The 20,787-nt window shown below is 61.6% G+C and overlaps 1 protein-coding gene across 1 annotated transcript; it reads right to left on the bottom strand.

Moving 5' to 3' along the window:
- Positions 1 to 11,735: 11,735 nt before the first annotated feature.
- Positions 11,736 to 19,232, bottom strand: ADM2 (adrenomedullin 2). The gene is made up of 2 exons (XM_065397530.1): positions 19,117 to 19,232; positions 11,736 to 12,105 (listed from the first exon to the last, which is right to left on the bottom strand). The coding sequence occupies exons 1-2, from the start codon at positions 19,230 to 19,232 to the stop codon at positions 11,736 to 11,738; spliced, it is 486 nt and encodes a 161-aa protein (XP_065253602.1).
- Positions 19,233 to 20,787: the final 1,555 nt, after the last annotated feature.

Here is a 20,787-nt window from a genome sequence, read left to right as displayed (position 1 = left end):
ATTCTTTAAAATACAGCCAGCTCTCCTGGACTCCTTTGCCCTTCATGTTATTCTCCCAGGGGATCCTGCCCATCAGTTCCCTGAGGGAGTCAAAGTCTGCTTTTCTGAAGTCCAGGGTCCGTATTCTGCTGCTCTCCTTTCTTCCTTGTGTCAGGATCCTGAACTCGACCATCTCATGGTTACTGCCTCCCAGGTTCCCATCCACTTTTGCTTCCCCTACTAATTCTTCCCTGTTTGTGAGCAGCAGGTCAAGAAGAGCTCTGCCCCTAGTTGGTTCCTCCAGCACTTGCACCAGGAAATTATTCCCTACACTTAGTCTTGAAGCCAGATATGTCTTTTGCTCCCACTATTCCCCTTGGAAGGCTGTTCCAGAACTTCACTCCTCTGATGGTTAGAAACCTTCGTCTAATTTCAAGTCTAAACTTCCTGATGTCCAGTTTATATCCATTTGTTCTTGTGTCCACATTGGTACTGAGCTGAAATAATTCCTTTCCCTCCCTGGTATTTATTCCTTTGATATATTTATAGAGAGCGATCATATCTCCCCTCAGCCTTCTTTTGGTTAGGCTAAACAAGCCAAGCTCTTTGAGTCTCCTTTCATACGACAGGTTTTCCATTCCTCGGATCATCCTAGTAGCCCTTCTCTGTACCTGTTCCAGTTTGAATTCATCCTTCTTAAACATGGGAGACCAGAACTGCACACAGTATTCCAGATGAGGTCTCACCAGTGCCTTGTATAACGGTACTAACACCTCCTTATCTCTACTGGAAATACCTCGCCTGATGCATCCCAAGACCGCATTAGCTTTTTTAATGGCCATATCACATTGGCGGCTCATAGTCATCCTGTGATCAACCAATACTCCGAGGTCCTTCTCCTCTGTTACTTCCAACTGATGCGTCCCCAGGTTATAACAATAGTTCTTGTTATTAATCTCTAAATGCATGATCTTGCACTTTTCACTTTCCTTTGTCCTCCAGCGGTTAAACTTTTCCTCTTACTATTGGTTGCACTTTTTTTACCAGGAAGTGGAGCTGGATTTATTGAGCAATAACCGCTAGGCTTTGCCCCAGGTCTCTTTATGAACATTAGCACGACGTCCAGGACTTTTCCTCAATAACAGTCAGTCTCACAGGGTCACTGGCCCTTTATGGGTCTCTGCTTCCCCTGTGACATTAATAACTCTCCTTCTCAGGTGGGGCAAATGGAGGGGGAGTCACCTGATTCAATCAGGCCCCTCAGATAAATAAGGGACAGGCCTGAGTGGATGGAGAGAAACTTCAGCAAAGGCCTGGGGAAGGCTCCCAGGGGCTGCAAAGTTCCCGCAGGGCCGCTGAGATGCCAGGCCAGGGCCAGCCGAGCAGCTGAGGGGGTTCCCTGCGGCCGTCTCTAACCCAGAGAGAAGCCAACCCAGGGAGAGTTTTGGTTCCTTCCCTGGGGGGAAGGAAAGACTCCAGGGAGGAAGACCTGGAAGCAGCTGCTGGATGAAGATTGGACTGGGACTGAGAGGGGCCTCAGGACCAGAAGAAGATGCCAGAGCTGAGTATGGGGGGATAGACTCTATCTGGGGTCTCTGAGAGGTGCTTTGAACTGATTTGGTTATTAAACCTGCCCCAGGAAGGGGGATATTAGACACGAGAAAGCCTTTGTGGATTATTTCTGGGAGCCCTGCAGGGAAACTGAGGCAGGGCTGCTGCAGAGCCCCTCCCCCACCCCCGGCCACGAGGGGGTGTTCAGGAATCAGCAACCCTTTTACAGTCAGAAAATGTCATGGCTCATAATTCCCTTTACACTCCAGGCTGCCGGGCTGCTGATCGACCTGTATTCAGTGTTTCCTCATCGGCTTCTTATCAAGACTTGGCTCCGAAAGGGGTGACACATTTCAGGGTTACCTGAGGTCCCTGGGGTGAATCACCACCTGTGCCCTGCCTGTGCCCAGTCCCATGTCTTCTGGACCCCCCCAGTGGGCTCCCATCCGCTGTACCCAGAGTAGTGGTATCACCTCCGTTGCACCAGGCCCTTAGATGTGTCGACAGTAAAACCAAACGGAAGTGTTTTGAACAGAGCTTGGGCGAGCGATTCAAAGCAAAGCAAAGCAAGGAGAGGGGTTTGGAAATCAGTTACAAATAAAAGGAAAGCGTAAGACCCAAGCTATAGCCTGCATGGATTATCAAGGTCCTGGAGCAACGAAAGGGGTTCTTCCCTCACTGGAATCCACCCTTGAGAGGCAGTGGTAAGTCGAGGAATAAATTCTCGCCCCAGGCATCAGTTGGCTGACGTACACTGCACAGGGCATGGTGTTTTTCACTGCGCTATCGTTGTAGGGGAGCGGGTCCCCTCTTCCAAGACTTTTCTTGGGGCTCTTTCGTCTTTGTCAGGACTCCAGCCTGCACCTGGGCCAGCCAGTAAACACGGGACGGGCCTGGTTCTCGGTGTCAGCTGTCAGACTCCCCCGCCTCAGGTGACGGGTCTCATGTCCGGCGGTTTTAGAACCCACCACCCTGCCCGTGACATCACGCGGCGACTGTTTCCTGTACAACCATCTCACACACTAACTATTCCCAGTGGGGAAATACTGAGAAGGCGGATGGGGCACAGGGGGAGACTAGGGCTGTGTCACAAAAGGTCTTCACAGTTTTACCCCTTTCTCCTTATTTGACCTGTCACACTCCGCTGAAAACAAGTCCAGCTCCTCAGCCATTTCAGAGGCCTCTTGATTTCCACCCTCCTCATTATTTATCGCTCTGTCTCCAGCATTTCGTCTGCCCCCTGAGCGGCCGGGCTTCTCCAATGGGGACTCCTCCCCAGGGAGCGTGGAGATGAGACCCAGCTCCACCTTAGATGACACATCCCAAAGCAAGAGGCTCGCTGGGTGAACCCAAGAAAGTGCTCGCTGGCTCTTCTCCCGAGGAGCAGCGCTGCAGGCACACGGGATCCTTCCTTTGGCTCGATAACTCACCCCAGCAGGACGGTAACTCGCTACCAGCACTTTCACATGCCAGCGTCTGTGAGCAGCCTCAGGTGTCTGTACGCCGCTGCCCTCTCCTGGATGGAATCCATGCTGCTCCTCTGTGTGTCATTGGCCCTACACTGCTAGCAGGTCATGGCGATTCCCCTTTAATTCAGCAGCAGGAGGCTGTGCTCTTGGAGCAGATGGATCCAAGCTCTAGCCCAGGGGTTGGCAACCTGCGGGACACGTGCCAAAGGTGGCACACGAGCCGATTTTTACTGGCACGTTGCTGCCAGCCGGGGTCCCGGCCGCCAGCCCCACTCAGCCCACTGCCAGTCTGGGGTTCTGTCCGCCGGTGTAGTGTATTAAATTTCTGCCCGTAGGAATGTGCTACTTGCGGAGCACCAGGACTGGCAGCCGTAAGTAGTACACCGTAAGTAGCACATTCCTACGGGGAGAAATTAAATACACTATACCTGGGTAGGGAAGGCTGTGCCTTCCCAAACAGCCCACCCCCTATCCGCCCCCTCTCACTTCCCACCCCCAGACTGCCCCCCTCAGAACCCCCCACCCATCCAACCCCCCCGCTCCTTGTCCCCAGACCGCCCCCTCCCGGGACCCTCTGCCCCCTGACTGCCCCACTCTGAATCCCCCACCCATCCAACCCCCCTGCTCCTTGTCTCCTGACCGCCCCCTCCCGGGAACCCCCACCCCTATCCACCCCCTGGCACCCCACCCTCCATCCAAGCCCCCCTGCTCCCTGTCCCCTGACTGCCCCGACCCCGACAGGCCTCCTGGGACTCCCATGCCTATCCAAACACCCCTGTTCTCCGTCCCCTTACCATGCCGCTCAGAGCATCAGGACTGGCAGCTGTAAGTAGTACACCGTAAGTAGCATATTCCTGTGGGGAGCAATTTAATACACTACACCTGCCCTGCTCAGTCCACTGCCGGTCTGGAGTTCTCAAAATATGTTCTCGCAGCCCTTATCAAAAATTACACTACAATTAGCTTAAAAAATTGAAAACTTAAAAACTTTGTATATTACAGTCATCGTTAAAAAATGTATAATGTTAATAAATACATTGGTTTGATGAAACAAAGTAGTTGTACTTATGTGCCTGTGCTTAATTTGCGTTTTCGATGATTTACCTTCTAAAAAAATCTCGCATGTCTCGCACCCCCAGAAAGGGCATCTCGCACCCCCAGGGGGTATGTGCACACCAGGTTAAGAACCACTGCACTAAACTGATAAGATTTGCATTTTAATTTAATTTTAAATGAAGCTTCTTCAACCTTTTAAAAACCTTGTTTACTTTACATACAACAATAGTTTAGTTATATATTTATAGACTTATAGAAAGAGACCTTCTAAAAACGTTACAATGTATTAAACTGGCACACGAAACCTTAAATCAGAGTGACTAAATGAAGATTCGGCACCAGGGCCGGCTCCAGGCACCAGCCTGGCAAGCAGGTGCTTGGGGCGGCCACTCCGGAGGGGGGCGGCACGTCCAGCTATTCGGCGGCAATTCGGCGGACGGTCCCTCACTCCCGCTCGGAGAGAAGGACCTCCCGCCAAATTGGCGCCGCATATCGCGATCGCGGCTTTTTTTTTTTTGGCTGCTTGGGGCGGCCAAAACCCTGGAGCCGGCCCTGTTCAGCACACCATTGCTGAAAGATTGCCGACCCCTGCTCTAGCCCTGCTGTTGCTGGGAGGTCTAAGTGGTCGCAGCCCAGTGACAGGGGAAGTTCTAGCTGGATTTGGATTTCTTACCTTAGCTACCAAAGGAGACGCTCCCTTCCCTCTCAGCAAGGGCCCCTTCTTCTCCCTTGCCTTATTCTGTGCCACCGTTTGTCTCCATTGTAGCCCCCTGGCCTTCTCGTGCCCTGGGGTGCCTTTGATACTCCCTCCCACTGCGCCTTACTCACTAGATTTCTTAAGTCCCTCCATGTTTGCTTTCCCGAGGCCTGGCCCCCTTGCACGGCTCCGTTCTGTGACTCCGCACCCCACACCACACGCTCCTTCCTAGGGCGTGTTCACGTAGCGCCTGGTCAAGGTCTCCTGGCTTCCCCACTATTTGCAGGGGCTGTTTGGATCTTTAGCTGCCCGCTGCTCCCGTGTGCGGCTCTGTTACTTTGGATGTCTGAGTGTTGGCGTCTCTTGGGCCCGGCCCCTTCGTCCCTCCAGTGTGGCTCTAAGCAAAAGGACTAAAGAACAACACGGACGTTGGACTGCTGCTAGACTCACCCCCACGTGCCCCCTATCAACCCCCGCGGCAGGCTCGAGATCATCCCTTGGCCTCCAGTGTGCACAGCCCAGGGCCTGAGTCTCTCCTGTGCAGCACCTGGCGTCATCGTGAACACCTGTGCAAAGTGAGGGTTGGAATGGCCACATCCTACCTTGCACCAGCGTAAATGACAAGGTCCCGGGCCCGGCAGAATCAGGCCCAGGGACCCCCAAGACACTTTGCACAAGTGACTGGCTCAGCCCCCCTACACTCCTTGGGATCAGGATCACTATCCTAGTACTACTGGAGGGAAACTGAGGCAGTGCATGGCGAAGTGGGCTACCCCAGCTCAGTGGCAGAGCCAGGAACAGAACCCAGCTACCCTCACACCCAGGTCTGGGCCTTAATCACAAAACCACCGGGCCCCCTACAAGGCTTCCAATCAGCTGCCTGTGCTCTGAGCTAGCCCGGCCTTGCCCTGCCCTGTTAGCTGAGTGCAGCTGTGGGAGGGGGTTTCTTGATCAGCATGGTGTATCGATTACTTGATCAAGCTCCATTAATAGAGTGATGTCGGGATGACAAACAGCTCGGAAGAGCCCCCCCCCCCCCCGCCAACTCCCTCCCTGCGAGCTGGGGCGTAACCTCTGCTCTGCCCATTGCCAGCCTCCGTGCTTCCACCAGCCCGGCCGGAAACCTTGGCGAAGGGGGAGCGAAGGTGGCAGGTGGCTGGTCTGTGTGAGCTGCGCCCGCCCCAGAAGGCAAATCAAGGCATGGCTGCACCCCCATGCCGGAGAGGGAAGCGACCCTCAGCGCCCACACCAGAGGCTGGTCTTTGCCCCGGGTGCTCCCTCCTGCGGGCTGCTGCCCCATGTGTGAGCTGCGGCTCTGGGCCAGGGCAGCCACCCCGTTGCACAAGTCGCTCTCGCTGCGCGGAGCAGCGAGCAGGGCCGGGGGGTAGCTAGCAGGAGCACGGGTTTCGACCGGAACACTGGGTCGAAAAGGGACCCTGGCGGCTCCAGTCAGCACCACCGACTGGGCCGTTAAAAGTCCGGTTGGTGGCACAATGGGGCTAAGGCAGGCTCCCTGCCTGCCTTGGCTCCACGCAGCTCCTGGAAGCAGCAACGTGCCCCTGCGGCCCCTACGTGCAGGAGCCAGGGATGCTTCACGCGCTGGCCCCGCCGCGAGCACCAGCTCCGCAGCTCCCATTGGCCAGGAACCACGGCCAATGGGAGCTGCAGGGCAGCACCTGAAGGTGTGGGCAGCATGTGGAGCCCCCTCCCGCACCCTGAACCCCTCATTTCTGGCCCCATCCCAGAGGCCACACACCCAGCTGGAGCCCTCACCCCCTCCCGCACCCCAACCCCTTGTCCAGCCCGGTGAAAGTAGTGAGGGTGGGAAAGAGCAAGCGAGGGAGGGAGGGGGGCTGGAGTGAGTGGGGGCGGGGCCTCAGAGAAGGGGCAGGGTGGGGTGGGGCTTCGGGGAAGGGGTGTTCGGTTTTGTGCAAGTAGAAAGTTGACAACCCTACAGGGAGGTCCCATCTCAATGAGCTGCAGCCGGGCTCTGGCAGGGGTGGGCATCCAGGTGCAGAGCAGCCGGGGGCAGGGGGGAGAATCGCTCACGGGCGGCGTGAGCCCCCTAGATTTGCCCCCTGTGGCCTGGGGCTCTGTGCTCACAGCCAGGAGAGTCCCCCTCCCCCCCCCCCCCGGGGCCTGTCCTGCAGCCTCGCTCCTGCTGAGGGGAGTCCAGCAGTATCCCTCCTCCCCTGGCGTGGGCCCTGGGCAGCTCCGGCTTGGTGCACACTGGTGGGCCCAGCCAGGGCCCCCGCGCCCACACACAGTCCCTCAGTTGGGGTCCGGGGCCTCTTTCCAGGGCTCCCTGCCCCCCGGGGTGGGTGGGATGTGTCCAGAGCAAGGACCAGGGGCGGAAGGTTGTTACGGGAACAGGGGATGGTGCAGTAATGGGTGGGAGGCGGGTTGAACCAGGGCCCCCTGCAGCCATGGGCTTGCCTGACCTGGCTTTGCTGGGAGGGCGATCCCAGCCCTATGTCCTGCGAGGGAGGGGGGACCCCAGGGGCCGGGTGAGAAGCAAAGTACGTTCCCCGCCTGGCCCACCGCAGAGGGGCCAGGGGCCAGGCAGATTCCCTGGGCTGGGGGAGCGGAGCCGTGTGGGCCGGGCGCTCCCCAGGGGCTGGGAGCAGAGAGGTCGCAGGGCCGGGTGAGGTGCAGACGGCCGGAGAGAGGGGGCCAGGCAGGGCTCTAACAACCGCGCTCTTGTTACGAACTCAGACCAGGTCAGTGGTGTTTCCCACCGTGTTTAATAATCAGAGCCTCACAGTTCTCTAAAGGAGCCGCTGGCCAGGTGAGCCGCCAGGCAGGGGCCAGCCGATAACAGACAGGGCCGTGCCCTCTGGGGGGCTCCGCACGCGGGGTCGTGACTCTGCGTCTGGCCGGCTCTTGGCAAACTCCGCAGGGGCCTGGCCTGGCCTTCAGAGCAGCTAGTGCCCCCTAAACGCAGCCTAGGGGGTGCATTAACAACTGCCAGGCACCTTAGCCCCACAGCAGGCCATGGGTCTGCTCCCCCAACGTAGCCCCCCAGGAAACGCCCGAGCCTGGTGCCTGGGGTTGAGGCCAGCCTGGCAGACACTTGGGCACACAAGATATGAGATCCGTCTCCCGGGGCATCCCTACCGCGTGTGCTTGGCCCAGGCCCTCGCCCATAAAGTGCTTCAAACTCAACCTACTTTCAGTGCTGGCTGCGGACTGACCTGCGAGGCCCCTGACACCCCTTCCACCACCCCCAACACCCAGAACCTCCACCCCGGGCAGCTGCCCCCAGGCCCAATGACAATTGGGTGGAGGGAGGACCTATGTCCTAACTGGGCTCCTGTCACCCACCCCCCTCCTGATCCAATGTGAGAGAGACCCCACCCCTTTGCGCGTTGTCCGAGGTGGGGGGGGTGCCTTTGCCCCCTGTTCTACACCCGGGCGTGCCGTCGTTAAGCCGACCTAATCCCCGGTGTAGACGTGGCTGGGGTGGTGGCAGAATTCTTCCGTCAACCTAGCTACTGCCTCTGCGGGGTGGATTAACTACAGAGCTGGAAAAACCTCGTCCTCCAGTGTAGGGTGTGTCTGCACTACGGACATTGCAGCTGCGGCAGCCTCTGGGGTGCAGACTCGTCCGTAGACTGCCTGGCGCAGGAAATGCAGTGCTGTTATCTAGACCCCTGCTCCGCGTTCCACCTCCTCAATAATAGGGCAGAGAAGAAATGGGAAAGGTCCAGAGACTGGCCAATGAAAGTAGGAAGAGGCGCATGGGGGTCGGTCTGTGGGGGGGAGAGGAGAGACGGGCTATGGGGTTTGAAAAGGAGGAGAGAGGTGAGCAGAGCCTGACGCAGAGAAGGCTGGTCAGGCTGCCTGCTTCAGCAGGTATTAGCAACAAATGTAACATGGTAGAGAAAATGCCCTTAGCGGAGTATGATTCACCTGTGGAACTCGCTGGTGCAGGAGATGGAGCAGATAGCACCAACAGTCGCCCCTGTGACTTGTCTACAGTGAAACCAGCTGGAGTGGAAATTCCACGGGCCCTCGGTCCACCTGGAGCTCACTCTGAGCAGATCCCAGCTGGGAGCAGGAGAAATTCTGCCCGTTGGTGCCCTAGGATTGCAGAACCAAGCAGGTTGCCTGCCTTCCTCTGCAGCAGCCATTATCAGCTGGATGGTCCGTCCAGCCGCTGGAGACGGGGTAGGGGCTGGACGGACCATCAGGGGATGCTGAGCCGAGAGACCACTTGAGAGCACCTCCACGGGGCTCTGACCAGCTTGCCAGGGATGGGGCAGCTCCCCTCAGCTCACCCAGGGCAAGGCTCCCTCCCAGTCCAGCGGGCAGACTGGCTGCCTGGGATGGAGCCCAGTGAGGCTCTCAGTCGGATTTGTCTCTGGTCCCCAGCAGCCCGGAGATGCCCCATGGCAGGGTGGGGTGGCAGCGCCCCCTCCCACGGCTGACCCAAGGGAAGGACCCTAAGCAAGGCAGGGCTGGGAGCGTGGAATGGTGCCTAGCATAGCCCGAGTCCAGGGGAGACAGGGCCAGGGTGGGCGATGGCGTGAAAGGCCGAGTGACAAAGCAAGAGGAAAAGCAAACGAAGCAGCAGCGACCAGGGGCCGCGTGCCCCGGGCCCAGGTCCCCGTGTTTGCAAAGCAATGGCCTGTGATTAGTGGTGAGTCCTGAGGTTCCCACGGCTAATGCCCAAGGAGAGACCTGGCTCCCAGGGAAGGCAGCGGAGCTCTGTCCTTGGGGGACACCCGCCTTTCTCAAGTCCCAGAAACACCCCCCACTGCAAGGCCGGCGGCCCATGGCCAGGGCTCAGCCTGGGGCTGAGGGAGACTGCGCCATGCTGCACAATGTGAGGCATGTGGGGGAAGGTGGTGCTCGGACCCTGCCCCAGCCAGCAGCACCCACCGTCCTGCTCCAAGCGGCCTGCCGTGCTCCCCGGGATCCCCACGCCCACTGGGGGATGGCGGGGTTCGGGGAGACGCCCTCCTGGTGCTGGGGCACAGGCTGTCATGTGCAGGCGCAGGGCATGGGGTGCTGCTGGCCGCGGGAGTGGGGAAGGGCCATTGTAAGCCCCGGACGGGGGGTACCGCAGGCCCTGATGCAGCGGCGCTGGGGACTGTGGACCCAGCCGGGCGGCCCCCAGTGCCTTGCCGCCCGTCGCCTGTTGTGCAGGGAAGCTGCTGACTCAGAGGCTGAGCATGGCCAGGGGCTCGGCCCAGCGCTGTCAGAAGTCCCCACTGCTGCTTCAGTCAGCAGGACGAGTCACGGCCCGGGTGCCCCTTGGACCCAGGGTCGCCGTCCTGCTCTCTGCTCGGGGGACCAGGCCATGGGCCTGCCAGGGACTCGGTGCCAGGGACACGTCCTCCCCACCCAACCCGAGCCCCCAGCCCCTTGGGGTCCGGCTGGGACTTGGGGACCCCTCTCCCTGGATCCCCCACCCACACCAGTGACTCCCTCTTGGGGGCTGATGCTTATTCTGTAGCCCTAGATACGCCAGGGGCCTGGGGGACCTATGGCAGCTCTGCCCCTGGGCACCCCTTGTGCCCTTGGTGGAACCCACCCACCACGGCGCTGCCCCAGGGCCACAAGCCCCACCCAAGCTCCTGACTCTTAGAAGGGGTTGGGGCATCCCAGAGTTCGCACCGCCGCAGGCCAGGGGCCTCTCTGGCTAGTGCTGCCCCCTGGGGGTGACTCTAGGCAAGGCCCTGGAGCCAGCTGTGCCCCAGTCTTTTCCAATGACCACTCGCTCTCCGTCTCTCTCTGGCCTGTGGAAGAACTGGCCCAGCCCCCAGCCCCGGCTCTGCTCTGACCTGGGCTCAGGTGCCTCCCTCGGGGCCTGTGAGCGGGACGCGGCGGGGAGCTAGTTACCCATTAGCGGGGAGTGGCTGCACTCTGGCAGCCAGCCCGGCCTCGTGATGGACCCCAGCAGGCCAGGGAAGCAGGCCACGCTGCAGGGGGCATCTGGCAAGGCACAGCTGGGGTCCTGCCGCCTGCATTCTCCTGCATGCCGACCTAAGGGATCCCAAAGCACTTCATGGACTGCAGGCTAAGTCCTGCCCTGGGTTATGCCACTGGGTCCACAGAGACCTCTCCACCCAGCACTGACATGCAGCCACCTCTGGGGTGAAGCACAGCAGCTGCCTGACAGCGTCCAGCAATGCTGCAGCAGAGTTTAGGAGCGGCCGTGAAGGGGGAAGCACAGATCCAATCAACAGAAGGGAATTTGGGGAGGTGGAAAGTAATTCCCAGAGTTGGCACATGCCCAGGACACCCTGAGCATTATGAAAAGGGCATGGGGAATCTTCCTTGACCATTGGGGTCAGGCCTTCAGCTTTACCTCTCCCAATTTGGGGAAAGTTTGGCTGCTGGAGTGAGTGGCTGGGCCCCTGGGAAATAGCCCACCCCAAATACCATGGGACCCCTGCCTGCCACATGGCCTCCCACATCCAGATTTGGGGGGGGGGGTATATGGGCAGAGACAGCCAACGTCTCCTTCCTCTCCTACATCCTCATTACCCTTCTCCTGATCCGCAGTGGGGCAGGGTCTTCTCCTCCCCCACTGGCCACACTGCTCCCCTCTTCCCTCAGGACTCTGCATCTCTACCCTCTTGACACCTGCCAGACCGGCTGTGTCCTGCCCCACAACCCCATGCCCTTCCTTTAGGGCACAGCCACTGGCATCGTCTGTGCATGTCTGGCGGGCTGGAAACCCACTGCCCCTCCCCATGTCTATGCACTGGGCTAGGCCACCCCCTGCAGCCATGGGGTCTGCAAGCTCTGCTCTGGGGGGCAGCTGTCCCCTTGGGCTGGGAGCCCAAGGTCCCAGCCGGCGCTGCATGGGACCAGAAGACACAGCAAATGGGGGTTTGGCTCTCGAAGCGCTTTAGTAAAGGCTCCTACACAATGTACGGGGGCGGGTGGCCACCCCCGGCAGCACATGGGGTGAGGTCTCGGCCCGAAGCAATCCAGTCCCACGTGCTCGTGCCCCACGGTTGCCCCCTCCTTCAGCCATAGCTGTGGGGGCTATTGGGGTTCATGGGTGACGAGTCCTGGCGGCCCGACTGGCCCATCAGCTGCCAGAGGCGGTGCCCAAGGTTCTGTACCTGGCAGGTGCCCAGGACGCAGCCCACGCGCATCAGGTGGGCGTGGTGGCGGCGCGGGGCCGCGTGGCGCTTGGCACGCCAGGGGCCAGTCAGTGAGCGTTGCGCTCTGCCTTTGGGGCCGCCCAGGGGCTGCGGCAGGGTGGCTGGGGTCCCCCCAGGTTGCTCCCAGTCCAGCTGAGCTCTCGCAGTGCCAACCCAGAGCAGCTCCACCGTCCTCCTCGTCAGGGGCCGATTCCCCAGCGGCGTGGCGGCTCTCCTGTCCGGGGGCTCCCTGCACCAGAAAAGCACAAAGGTCAGGATGACAGCCTGGCTCGGCCCACCTATATCCCCTCAGGTGTGCAAGAGGGTCGGAGCGAGGCTGGTGCATGGGCCCCCACTCCGGCCCCTCTCTCCCTGCAGCATCGGGCGACTTCAGTGCTCAGCGGCCGTGTAAAACAGGCCAGTCGGTCTGGCAGTATTGGCCTTAAGACGCTCTGAGCGGCCGTGCCTGGGAACCGCCCCTTCCCCATCTCCCAGGCCTGCTGCCAGTCTGTGAATGTCTGTGCAGTACCACTGCGCGAGCCGGATCCCTGCTGGTGGTGACAGCCTGAAAACACGGCCAGGCCGGAGAGGCCGAGGGAGCCCAGGAGCGGAGCCATGGCCTGGAGTTAATAGGCTGAGTGTCAGGGGCCAAGTCCCTGATCCGGAAGCCCCGTTGCTCGGTGCAGTTTGGATGAGACTGGACCGAACCTTGGAGACTAGACAGGAGGGGCCGTGGCTGGGACCTCCCTGGCCTCTCTCGTTCTCAGCTGGGCCCAGCGGCATGTCCCATGTCCCAAGGGCTCTGCCTGTCTCGCAGGGGCTCCGGGAGGCACGGCCAGCGGCGCACTGCCTGGCCATAGGGCAAATCCCCTGCCCAGCCCCACTGAGAGATGTTCTGCCTTTGCCCAGGCCGCAGATGCCGCCCACATACTCCCTCCCGCAGCAGAACCCGACTGAGGTCTGGCAGTGACACAACAAGCCCTTTGAGATAGATCCCGCAGTGGACAGCGGCTGCTGGAACCAGCCCCCAGCTTTCCAAGGAGCAGATGAGCCAGCCTGGCCTACAGCGCTCCCCAGCCTACGCGGGCACGTCCTTCGGGGGGGGGGATTCCAGGCAAAAGGGAGAGAAAACTGCTACATCGAGAAAATGCACGCTGTGAAATGATAGAGTGAACTGCCAGGGCACTGCTGCAAGGAAGCTCACAGCACCAGCAACAGGCACAGAAGCGTCAGGGCACTGCTGAGAAGCTTGCAGCGCCGGGACCAGGCACTGCTGCAGGGAAGCTCCCAGTGCCGGGACCAGACTAGGCCCGGCTGCCGGGCAGGCAGTGGAGAGGTGGAGAGAGGAGGAGGAGGGGAGGGGAGGGAAGGAATCCAGAGCAGGAGGGAGCGGAGCGAATGGGCTGGGGGGGCAGGGACGCCCTACAGCAGGAGGCACATGAGACCGCAGCAGTGTGGGAACCAGGCCGAGGAGCAGCTACCTGCTGCGGCACACGTACTCTCCGGAGTCACTCAGAGCCGGCAGGGAGGTGCACGTGCTGCATCAAAGGCCCTTATCCCACAGACATGCCAGTTCTGGCTCCTCCAAACAAGCCAAGCCAGAGCCTCGCCTCCACAGCGTCAGGATCCCACCAGGCGGTTGGGAGCCGCAGGGGAAAGGGCGCCCGCTCTCTGCCTCTGCAAACACCGGCCCGCAGCTGGCGACTCATGCCTGCTGCCTGCCTCTGCCAGGGCCGCCCTGCCACGTACCTGCCCGCCAGGCCCCCGCTCCCCTGGGAGCCACATGCTACGTGCCATACGCAGCATGGAGCCGGGCAGCGCTAGCTGGGCTCGTCCCAGCCTTTACCTCTGGAAAAACTCTCCCCGGCGTCCACCTCTCCCGGGCTCTGGGCCTCCCGAAAACCACAGGCCACAACATGGGGCCCTCCAGCTTCCCCTACGCCCACGGAGCTCCTGAATGCTCCCCCAGCTCCCGCAAAACCCTAATTCCCCCCCAACAGCCCTAAAACCCAACCCCTCACCCCAACTCCCCAGCCCTCGGCAGCCTGCCCCACAGGGGAGAGTGTGCCAAAGTGGGGGGCTCCCTCCTGTATGTCCCTGGGGGCCCCAGTGACCACAGCTGCAGCAGGAGATGGCTCTTAGGTAGGTGGGTCCTCAGCCCCGGATTGCTGTGTTGAGCCGAACCAGCCCTGAGCCTTATGGACATGGTCTGGGGATCTCCAGTGCCCACCGAGGTCAGGCCCTCGCCCCTGGCACTGGCTTAGCTTGGGGAAGCTACGAGTGCGGGTGTGAGCGGGCAGACCTGGGGATTCGGGGGAAGAGCCCACCCCACACCCCATGATCACAGGCCAGGGGGACTGGAGACGGGCTCAGGGAAGCTCACGTCAAACAGGGGAGACGGTGGCAGATCTGCGAGCAGAGCCTGGCTCAGCTGCCTCCCAGGCCAGGGCCTTAACCACAAGGCCAGGCTGTCTGGCTCTTGAACCTTAGTGACACCTGGGCTGGGCCCTGCCCTGCTGCCCCCCCTCATCCCCCCAGCACACGGCCCACAGCCAGTTTCAGGGTCACTTCCCCAGAGGAACCTCCCAGCGGGTGCTGACTCAGGGGGCGTGCCAATAGTTCTGCCTTTTCCACAAGGGTGTAGGGTTCCACATGCAGCCACACCTACATGCACACACCACGTACACCCTCTCGTGCACCCACGCCTGCGTGCACACACCCACGTGCACCCACGCCTGCATACACACACCCACGTGCACCCACGCCTACAAGCACACACCATGTGCACCCTCTCAGGCCCCCACCCACCCATGTCTGCATGCACAATCCCTCATGCCAACTTCCATGTGCCCACCCGCCCACCCACATACACCCACACCTACATTCACATCCCCACACTCCAACCTGCCCTGGCCTCATCTGTTCATCCCCACCACCACCACCTCCATGTGTGCCGACACACCCCATAGCACGTGCACACACCCGCCTGTGCACACCCACCCCCTCGCATATGTGCCTCCGCTGCTCCCTCTAACTCCTCTGTACGCACGTTGGCGCCTCGCCTGACTCTGTGCATCTGGGGAGGAGCATTTCGGAAGGGGGGACATGCTGACTCGCACAGCCCTCCGGGCGTGGTGCGGAGGTGGGCACGGCACACCCCCGGCTCCATCACAGCGTGTCAGGTCAGGGCCGTGCATACAGCGGAAGAGACCCCCCGCCCAGGAGCTGCAGTGTGAGCCCCCTGCCACTGCCGGAACCCGGAGGGCCCTTTGGCTGAGGGTAGGAGGGGTCAATCCTGAGGCAGAGGCTGTGATATGACGTGGGGGGGGGGAGCAGAGCCCTGGCTCTGGAATGCCAGTCACGGGACGCTCAGACACAGCCCAACCTGACAGTGTCCAGACGAGAGTGTCAGACAGGCCTTCCCTATTAGGCTTCCCCCAGCAACGGCCCCCGGCGGCAAGGAACAACCAGACAAATTCCTACAGCCCCGGAGACAGAAACCCTCGCCCTGGGCCAGATCCTCAGCATTGGGCTTTGGCTTCTCCCGGATGCTGCCTGGGGCTTAGACGGCGGCACCTGGCGCCCCGTTGCTGTACGGACAACGCGGGGCACTGGACCGTGTCCCCAGCCCACAGGCTCTGTCTGGCACAGCGCCGCCTGCTGTGCAGCACCGTGGCTGCTTATGCCACCGTCTGATTAATATAAAAAGGAGAAACGCCCTCCGCTGGATTTCCATACGATTCGTCCTGACTGTGGAGTTCCCCTTCTGCCCCTGGGCTGGCTTCTCTTCTGCCCTCCCGCCCCAGCCCCACTCCTTGCTCTCCTGGCACTTTGTGACTGTCTAGCCTGGCGGATTAGCTTGATTAGACTCAAGGGCAAGGGAGCCAGCGCTGCGTGTGGCTGTGAGTCTCTCGTTCCTATTGCTGTTCGGTGCACGCCGGCTGCGTCAGCGGCCGCAGCCAGGTGAGGGAAAGCAGGTTTATTGCTGCCTGTAATTGCTGATGGTCTAGCACGCTGAATGCATGCAGCACCCTAAGCCTCAGCGTGACGCTCACTGCAACCAGAGATGTTGTAACCAGGGCAGGGCCCGGACTGCTGGCCCAGCCCACCTATTCCTCTGAAAAAGGCCTGACTTGCTTTGCCATAGAGAAAGGACTTGTACTGCAAGTGCACCCAGAGCGGGCACTGCCCACAGGCAGGCTGAGAACGTGTGTTGCCTCGTGTGTGTGTAGGCTGCAGTGGTCCTGGCTCATGGCACATGCAGGAGCTGTAGCTGCCAGTCCGCCTGTAACCCTGAAAGTCCGCACCTGCCTTTTTGGCCCTGGGGTCACAGGGCGGTTTGGAACGTCCATCCCCCCTTGCGGCCCCGCATTGCTCCTACGCTGGGCTGGGGGGCAGCAGGTACAGGGCAGCACCTGGCAGCAGGGCTGCCCAGGGGGCTCGGGGTGAGGCGTCAGTGCCACACTTGCAGGAGAAGCTGGCGGGCAGAGGACGCTGTGCCCCGGCCTGGCACTCCCTCCCTGTGCAGGATTCACAGCATTGTCTGCTCCACTGGAGCAGAGCAGGGCAGCGTTTCACTGTCACGCTCCAAACATTCCCACTATGTTCAGAGCCGCCTCCTCCTTGAGAAACTTCCCTTGGCCACGACCCCTTGTCCTGTTCCTCCTGACTGCACCTGTCCTAGCACCCCCTGTGCTCACACCCCTGCTGGCCCCTTCCGTGGGTCACCTGCCCAACACCCCCCCCTCCCCTCAGGACACACAGGGCTGGCTCAGCCTTCGCCCCCAGCAGGAGCTCTGTCCCGCCCCATCAGAAACAGACTCTGAGCCAGCTGAAGATGAATCAAGCCAAGGAGCCCAGCCAAGCCCCTCTGCACTGCAGCCCCTCACCCTCTCCCAGCCGCTCCCCCTAGCCCCGCTAGCCATTATGACCCTAGTACAGGGGTGCAGCCGCAGAGGAACGGGGGGGGTTCACGGAGCGGAGGGAGCAAAAGTGCATTGCTGGGAGCACGTGTGCACGCACGTGTGAACACAGGGGATGGGGCTGCGGCAGTCTCTCGCCCTCGGGTGGGGTCGCCGGACCCCTGCATGCACTGGGGTCCGGCGAGCCGGGACACGGGGGGACAATCTGGAGGGAGGGTTTTTAGGTAGGGGGAAGCGGGGGGAGCTTGAGCAGGCACCAGAGGCAAGGGGGGAGGTATAAATATACTGGCCCACGGGGACGGATCACTCGATAATTGCCCTGGTCTTTCCCTCTGACACGCCTGGCGCCGGCCACTGTCCGAGACAGGTGCTGGGGCTAGATGGACCATTGGTCTGGCCCAGTCTGGCCCTTCTCATGCACACACACTCTACAATGCACTCCCAGCAACCACGCCACCTCGTGGCCAGTTCCATTAATGCATGCTGAATATTCCCCCTGGATCCGAGACAACCCCATCTCTCTGCGCCAAAGTGGGATAGCCCAAAGGAGAGCCCTGGTGGCCCCTCCCCCCACGTCCCTCCCATGAGAGACCAATTCAGACTATTCCTACAAAGCCTGAGTGGAGCAGAACAGAGCAGAGAGTCTGGGTGTGAAGCTAGGGGCCGGGGACCGCTCGCCTGCTGAGCTGAACGGGACAGGCCCATGCTGCCCAGATCCTGGTTTGAATCCCAGCCCACTTTTCTGCCAGAAGGCAGGTATTGCAAGTGAGCCCAGCACAGACAGGCCCCAGCCCCCCAACACACCAGGCTGGGCTGCTGTCCTCTGTGACCAGTACCCCCTGGATCTCCCAGGGGCTGGCACACACCAGCTGTTCGCCCAGCTCATCAGCACTAGCAGCTTGTGTTCAGAAAGTGCTTTGAGATCTACTGATGAATAGCAGTCTGAGAGCTGGCTGTTCCTACGGGAGTGCTCCCAGCTCCTTCATACACATTCATTTGTTATTTGACCTCTCAGCACCTGGGGGAGTTTACTAAGCACCTTTGTCCTATTTCAGGCCTGGGAAAACTGCAGGATGGAGGCATAACAACTTGCTTCAGCTCACACAGCCAGGGTGTGGCAGAGTCCGGAATAGAACCCAGGAGTCCCAGTCCCAGGAGCTAACCACTAGACCATTCTCCCTCCCTCCCCGGCCAGCCACAGAGAACCTGCCAGTCCCCATAAGCGCTGTTGCACCCAACCAGGTAATGAGAACTGCCCATCTTGTCTCTAATATCCCAGGACTCCCACAGCTACAGCCACACAGCCATGGTGTAATGGCAGCCTGCATCCAGGACACAGGCACATGCCCGTCCCCACCACCAAGCCCCCGTCCACACACTCCCCTCCCCCAACGCTGACTCCGCAGCGGAGCTCCATGACAAGGCCGCAGTGTCTCTGAAACTCCCCGGCCATGGAGCCAACCTGCTGCGAACACAAAGGCCCTCTGTTCCAGGGCAGGGGAACCCCTCCTCGCCCCATCCCAGGCACCAGCGCTCAGGGCAATCAGGACACGCTGGCTGCAGGTTGCGGGGCACGTCCTGGGCTTGCCTAGAACAACACTGAAACCCGGTCACGGTGGGTTTGCTAAGCTAGCCAGGGCCCTGATCCAAACGGGATGCCCCCCGGGCCATGCCCAGGCCTTACGAAGGGAGAGCTCCACGGAGCCAGCCCAAAGAAGAGAGAGAGAGAGACCCAGAATGCGCCTGATGACGTTGGTGGGCATCTTTGTAACATCTCCTTGGCTTCTCAGTAACACCGAGGGCCCCATGGAAAGGTCCCACTTGCTACGCAGCCCCCAGCTTCGGTGTGACAGCCGCCTGAGAGGGAGAGAGGGCAGCCGCGCCTTGTGGCCCCACCTATGCTGCTCCTTCTCTCCTCTCCTCTCCCACGCCTCCCCCAACACAGGCTTGGCTAATCTAGTGTCAGAGCCAAAAGAGAAGGATCTGAACCTCCCCTGATTAAATCCACGTCAGGCAGGGGACCAGGCAGGGGCCAGAACTTTCCCGGACAAGGAGGCACCAATTTTGGGGGCCCAGCTTGGGAGCCCTGGCCCAGATTGTCACATCCACAGCTCCAAGGGGAGACAGAGTCCCATGGCAGCCGCGGGAGCACAGGCCCTCTGGAGATCAGGCCCAACGGGCAACCTACATCAGTGGCCACTAGCCCTGCTCTGCCTCTCTCCTGATCTGCAGGGCCGCTGGATTTGGAGGCTGGTCCCGGCTCCCTTGCAGCAGGGGGCGGTGGGAGGAGTGGCCGAGGCCGGGGATGCAGGAGACGGGCTGCAGCGGTCGGTGCTCACCTGTGTTTAGGCAGCAGCAGGGTGCGCCCCACGGGCAGGGGCAGGGCGCCCGGCAGGTGCAGCAGACACAGCGTCAGGCTGATGCAACCCAGCGCAACCGGAGGCAGAGATTTCATGCCGGGCCGGACAGGGAGCTCCTGGGAGCGGGCGGGGAACCCCGGGTGCCCGGGGACTGCAGGTGAAGCGGCTCCGGAGGCTGGAAAAGGAGAGCGAGAAGCACTCAGCGCGCTGCACAGAGGGGCCCCAGGGCGGGGAGGGGACACCTCGGCATACGGAGCCGTTGGCACAAACATACGTGGGGAGCCAGTCCCATGGGGGTTCGCTGGACTCCCCGGGCAGCCGGCTCCCTAGAGCCAGACCCTGGAGAGCGCCCGGCTCCCGGAAACCTCCCTTCGCTCGACCGGGAGCGCGCCGTGCGCCCGCCCCTGGAGCGCTCCGAGCTCCCCTTTCCTGGAGCGCGCCGGGCTCCCCGCGCCCTCTGCCCTGGAGCGCGCCGGGCTCCCCGCGCCCTCCTGTCCCTGGAGCGCTCCGAGCTCCCCGCGCCCTCCTGTTCCTGGAGCGCTCCGGGTTCCCCGCGCCCTCCTGTCCCTGGAGCGCTCCGAGCTCCCCGCGCCCCCCTGTCCCTGGAGCGCGCCGGGCTCCCCTGTCCCTGGAGCGCGCCGGGCTTCCCGCGCCCCCTGCCCCTGGAGCGCTCCGAGCTCCCCTGTCCCTGGAGCGGGCCGGGCTCCCCGCGCCCTCCTGTCCCTGGAGCACTCCGAGCTCCCCGCGCCCTCCTGTCCCTGGAGCGCGTCGGGCTCCCCGCGCCCTCCTGTCCCTGGAGCGCTCCGGGCTCCCCGCGCCCTCCTGTCCCTGGAGCGCTCCGGGTTCCCCGCGCCCTCCTGTCCCTGGAGCGCTCCGGGTTCCCCGCGCCCTCCTGTCCCTGGAGCGCTCCGAGCTCCCCGCACCCCCCTGTCCCTGGAGCGCTCCGGGCTCCCCGCGCCCCCCTGTCCCTGGAGCGCTCCGAGCTCCCCGCGCCCCCCTGTCCCTGGAGCGCTCCGGGCCCCCCTGTCCCTCGAGCGCTCTGAGATCCCGTTTTCCTGGAGCCTCCGGGCTCCTCTGCCCCTGGAGCCTCTTTCCCTAACTCAGCAGAGACCGGGCTGCGGAGAAGTTTCTGATGCCCCCGGGATCCCAGTTCTGGAGCCCCGGTCGGTCCAGTCCCCGATTCTCCGCCAGCTGCCGGATACCCGAGGCCTTTCCCAATTCCAGTCCTTATTTCACTGCCCGGGGCGGGCGGTTCTGTACCTGAGTTCTGCGCCAGGTCGCGGCTCTGGAGTCCTGGTCCCGGATTCTGCAAGGTGCCTGGGTCTGGCGCCCGAGGAGAGGTCGGTTCTGTGCCCGGACAGCTGCGTCCCTAAGTCCGTGCGTGGTCTCGGTTCGGTTTTACCGGTGGATTCTGTCTGGTACCTGCTTGGTCCTGTCCCTGATTTCTTGTCCGGACGCGGCTCCGGGAGGGGCTGTGTTCCGCCCCTAGGTTTTGTCCTGGGTCTCCTTCTGGAGAGATTCGGATTTGCCCCAGTATTCGGTGCCTGGTTGGTCCTGTCCCGGGTGTGGTTCGGATCTGCCCCGGCTTTCTCGTCCTGGTCCCGGTAAGGTTCTGCGCCTGGATTCTGGCCCGAACCGCCGCGGGGGGTG

Source organism: Emys orbicularis, chromosome 1 (genome assembly GCF_028017835.1).
Source record: "Emys orbicularis isolate rEmyOrb1 chromosome 1, rEmyOrb1.hap1, whole genome shotgun sequence".
NCBI lineage: Eukaryota > Metazoa > Chordata > Testudines > Emydidae > Emys > Emys orbicularis.
The sequence above is the reverse complement of the archived record's forward strand: the minus strand, read 5'-3'. Positions and strand labels throughout refer to the sequence as shown.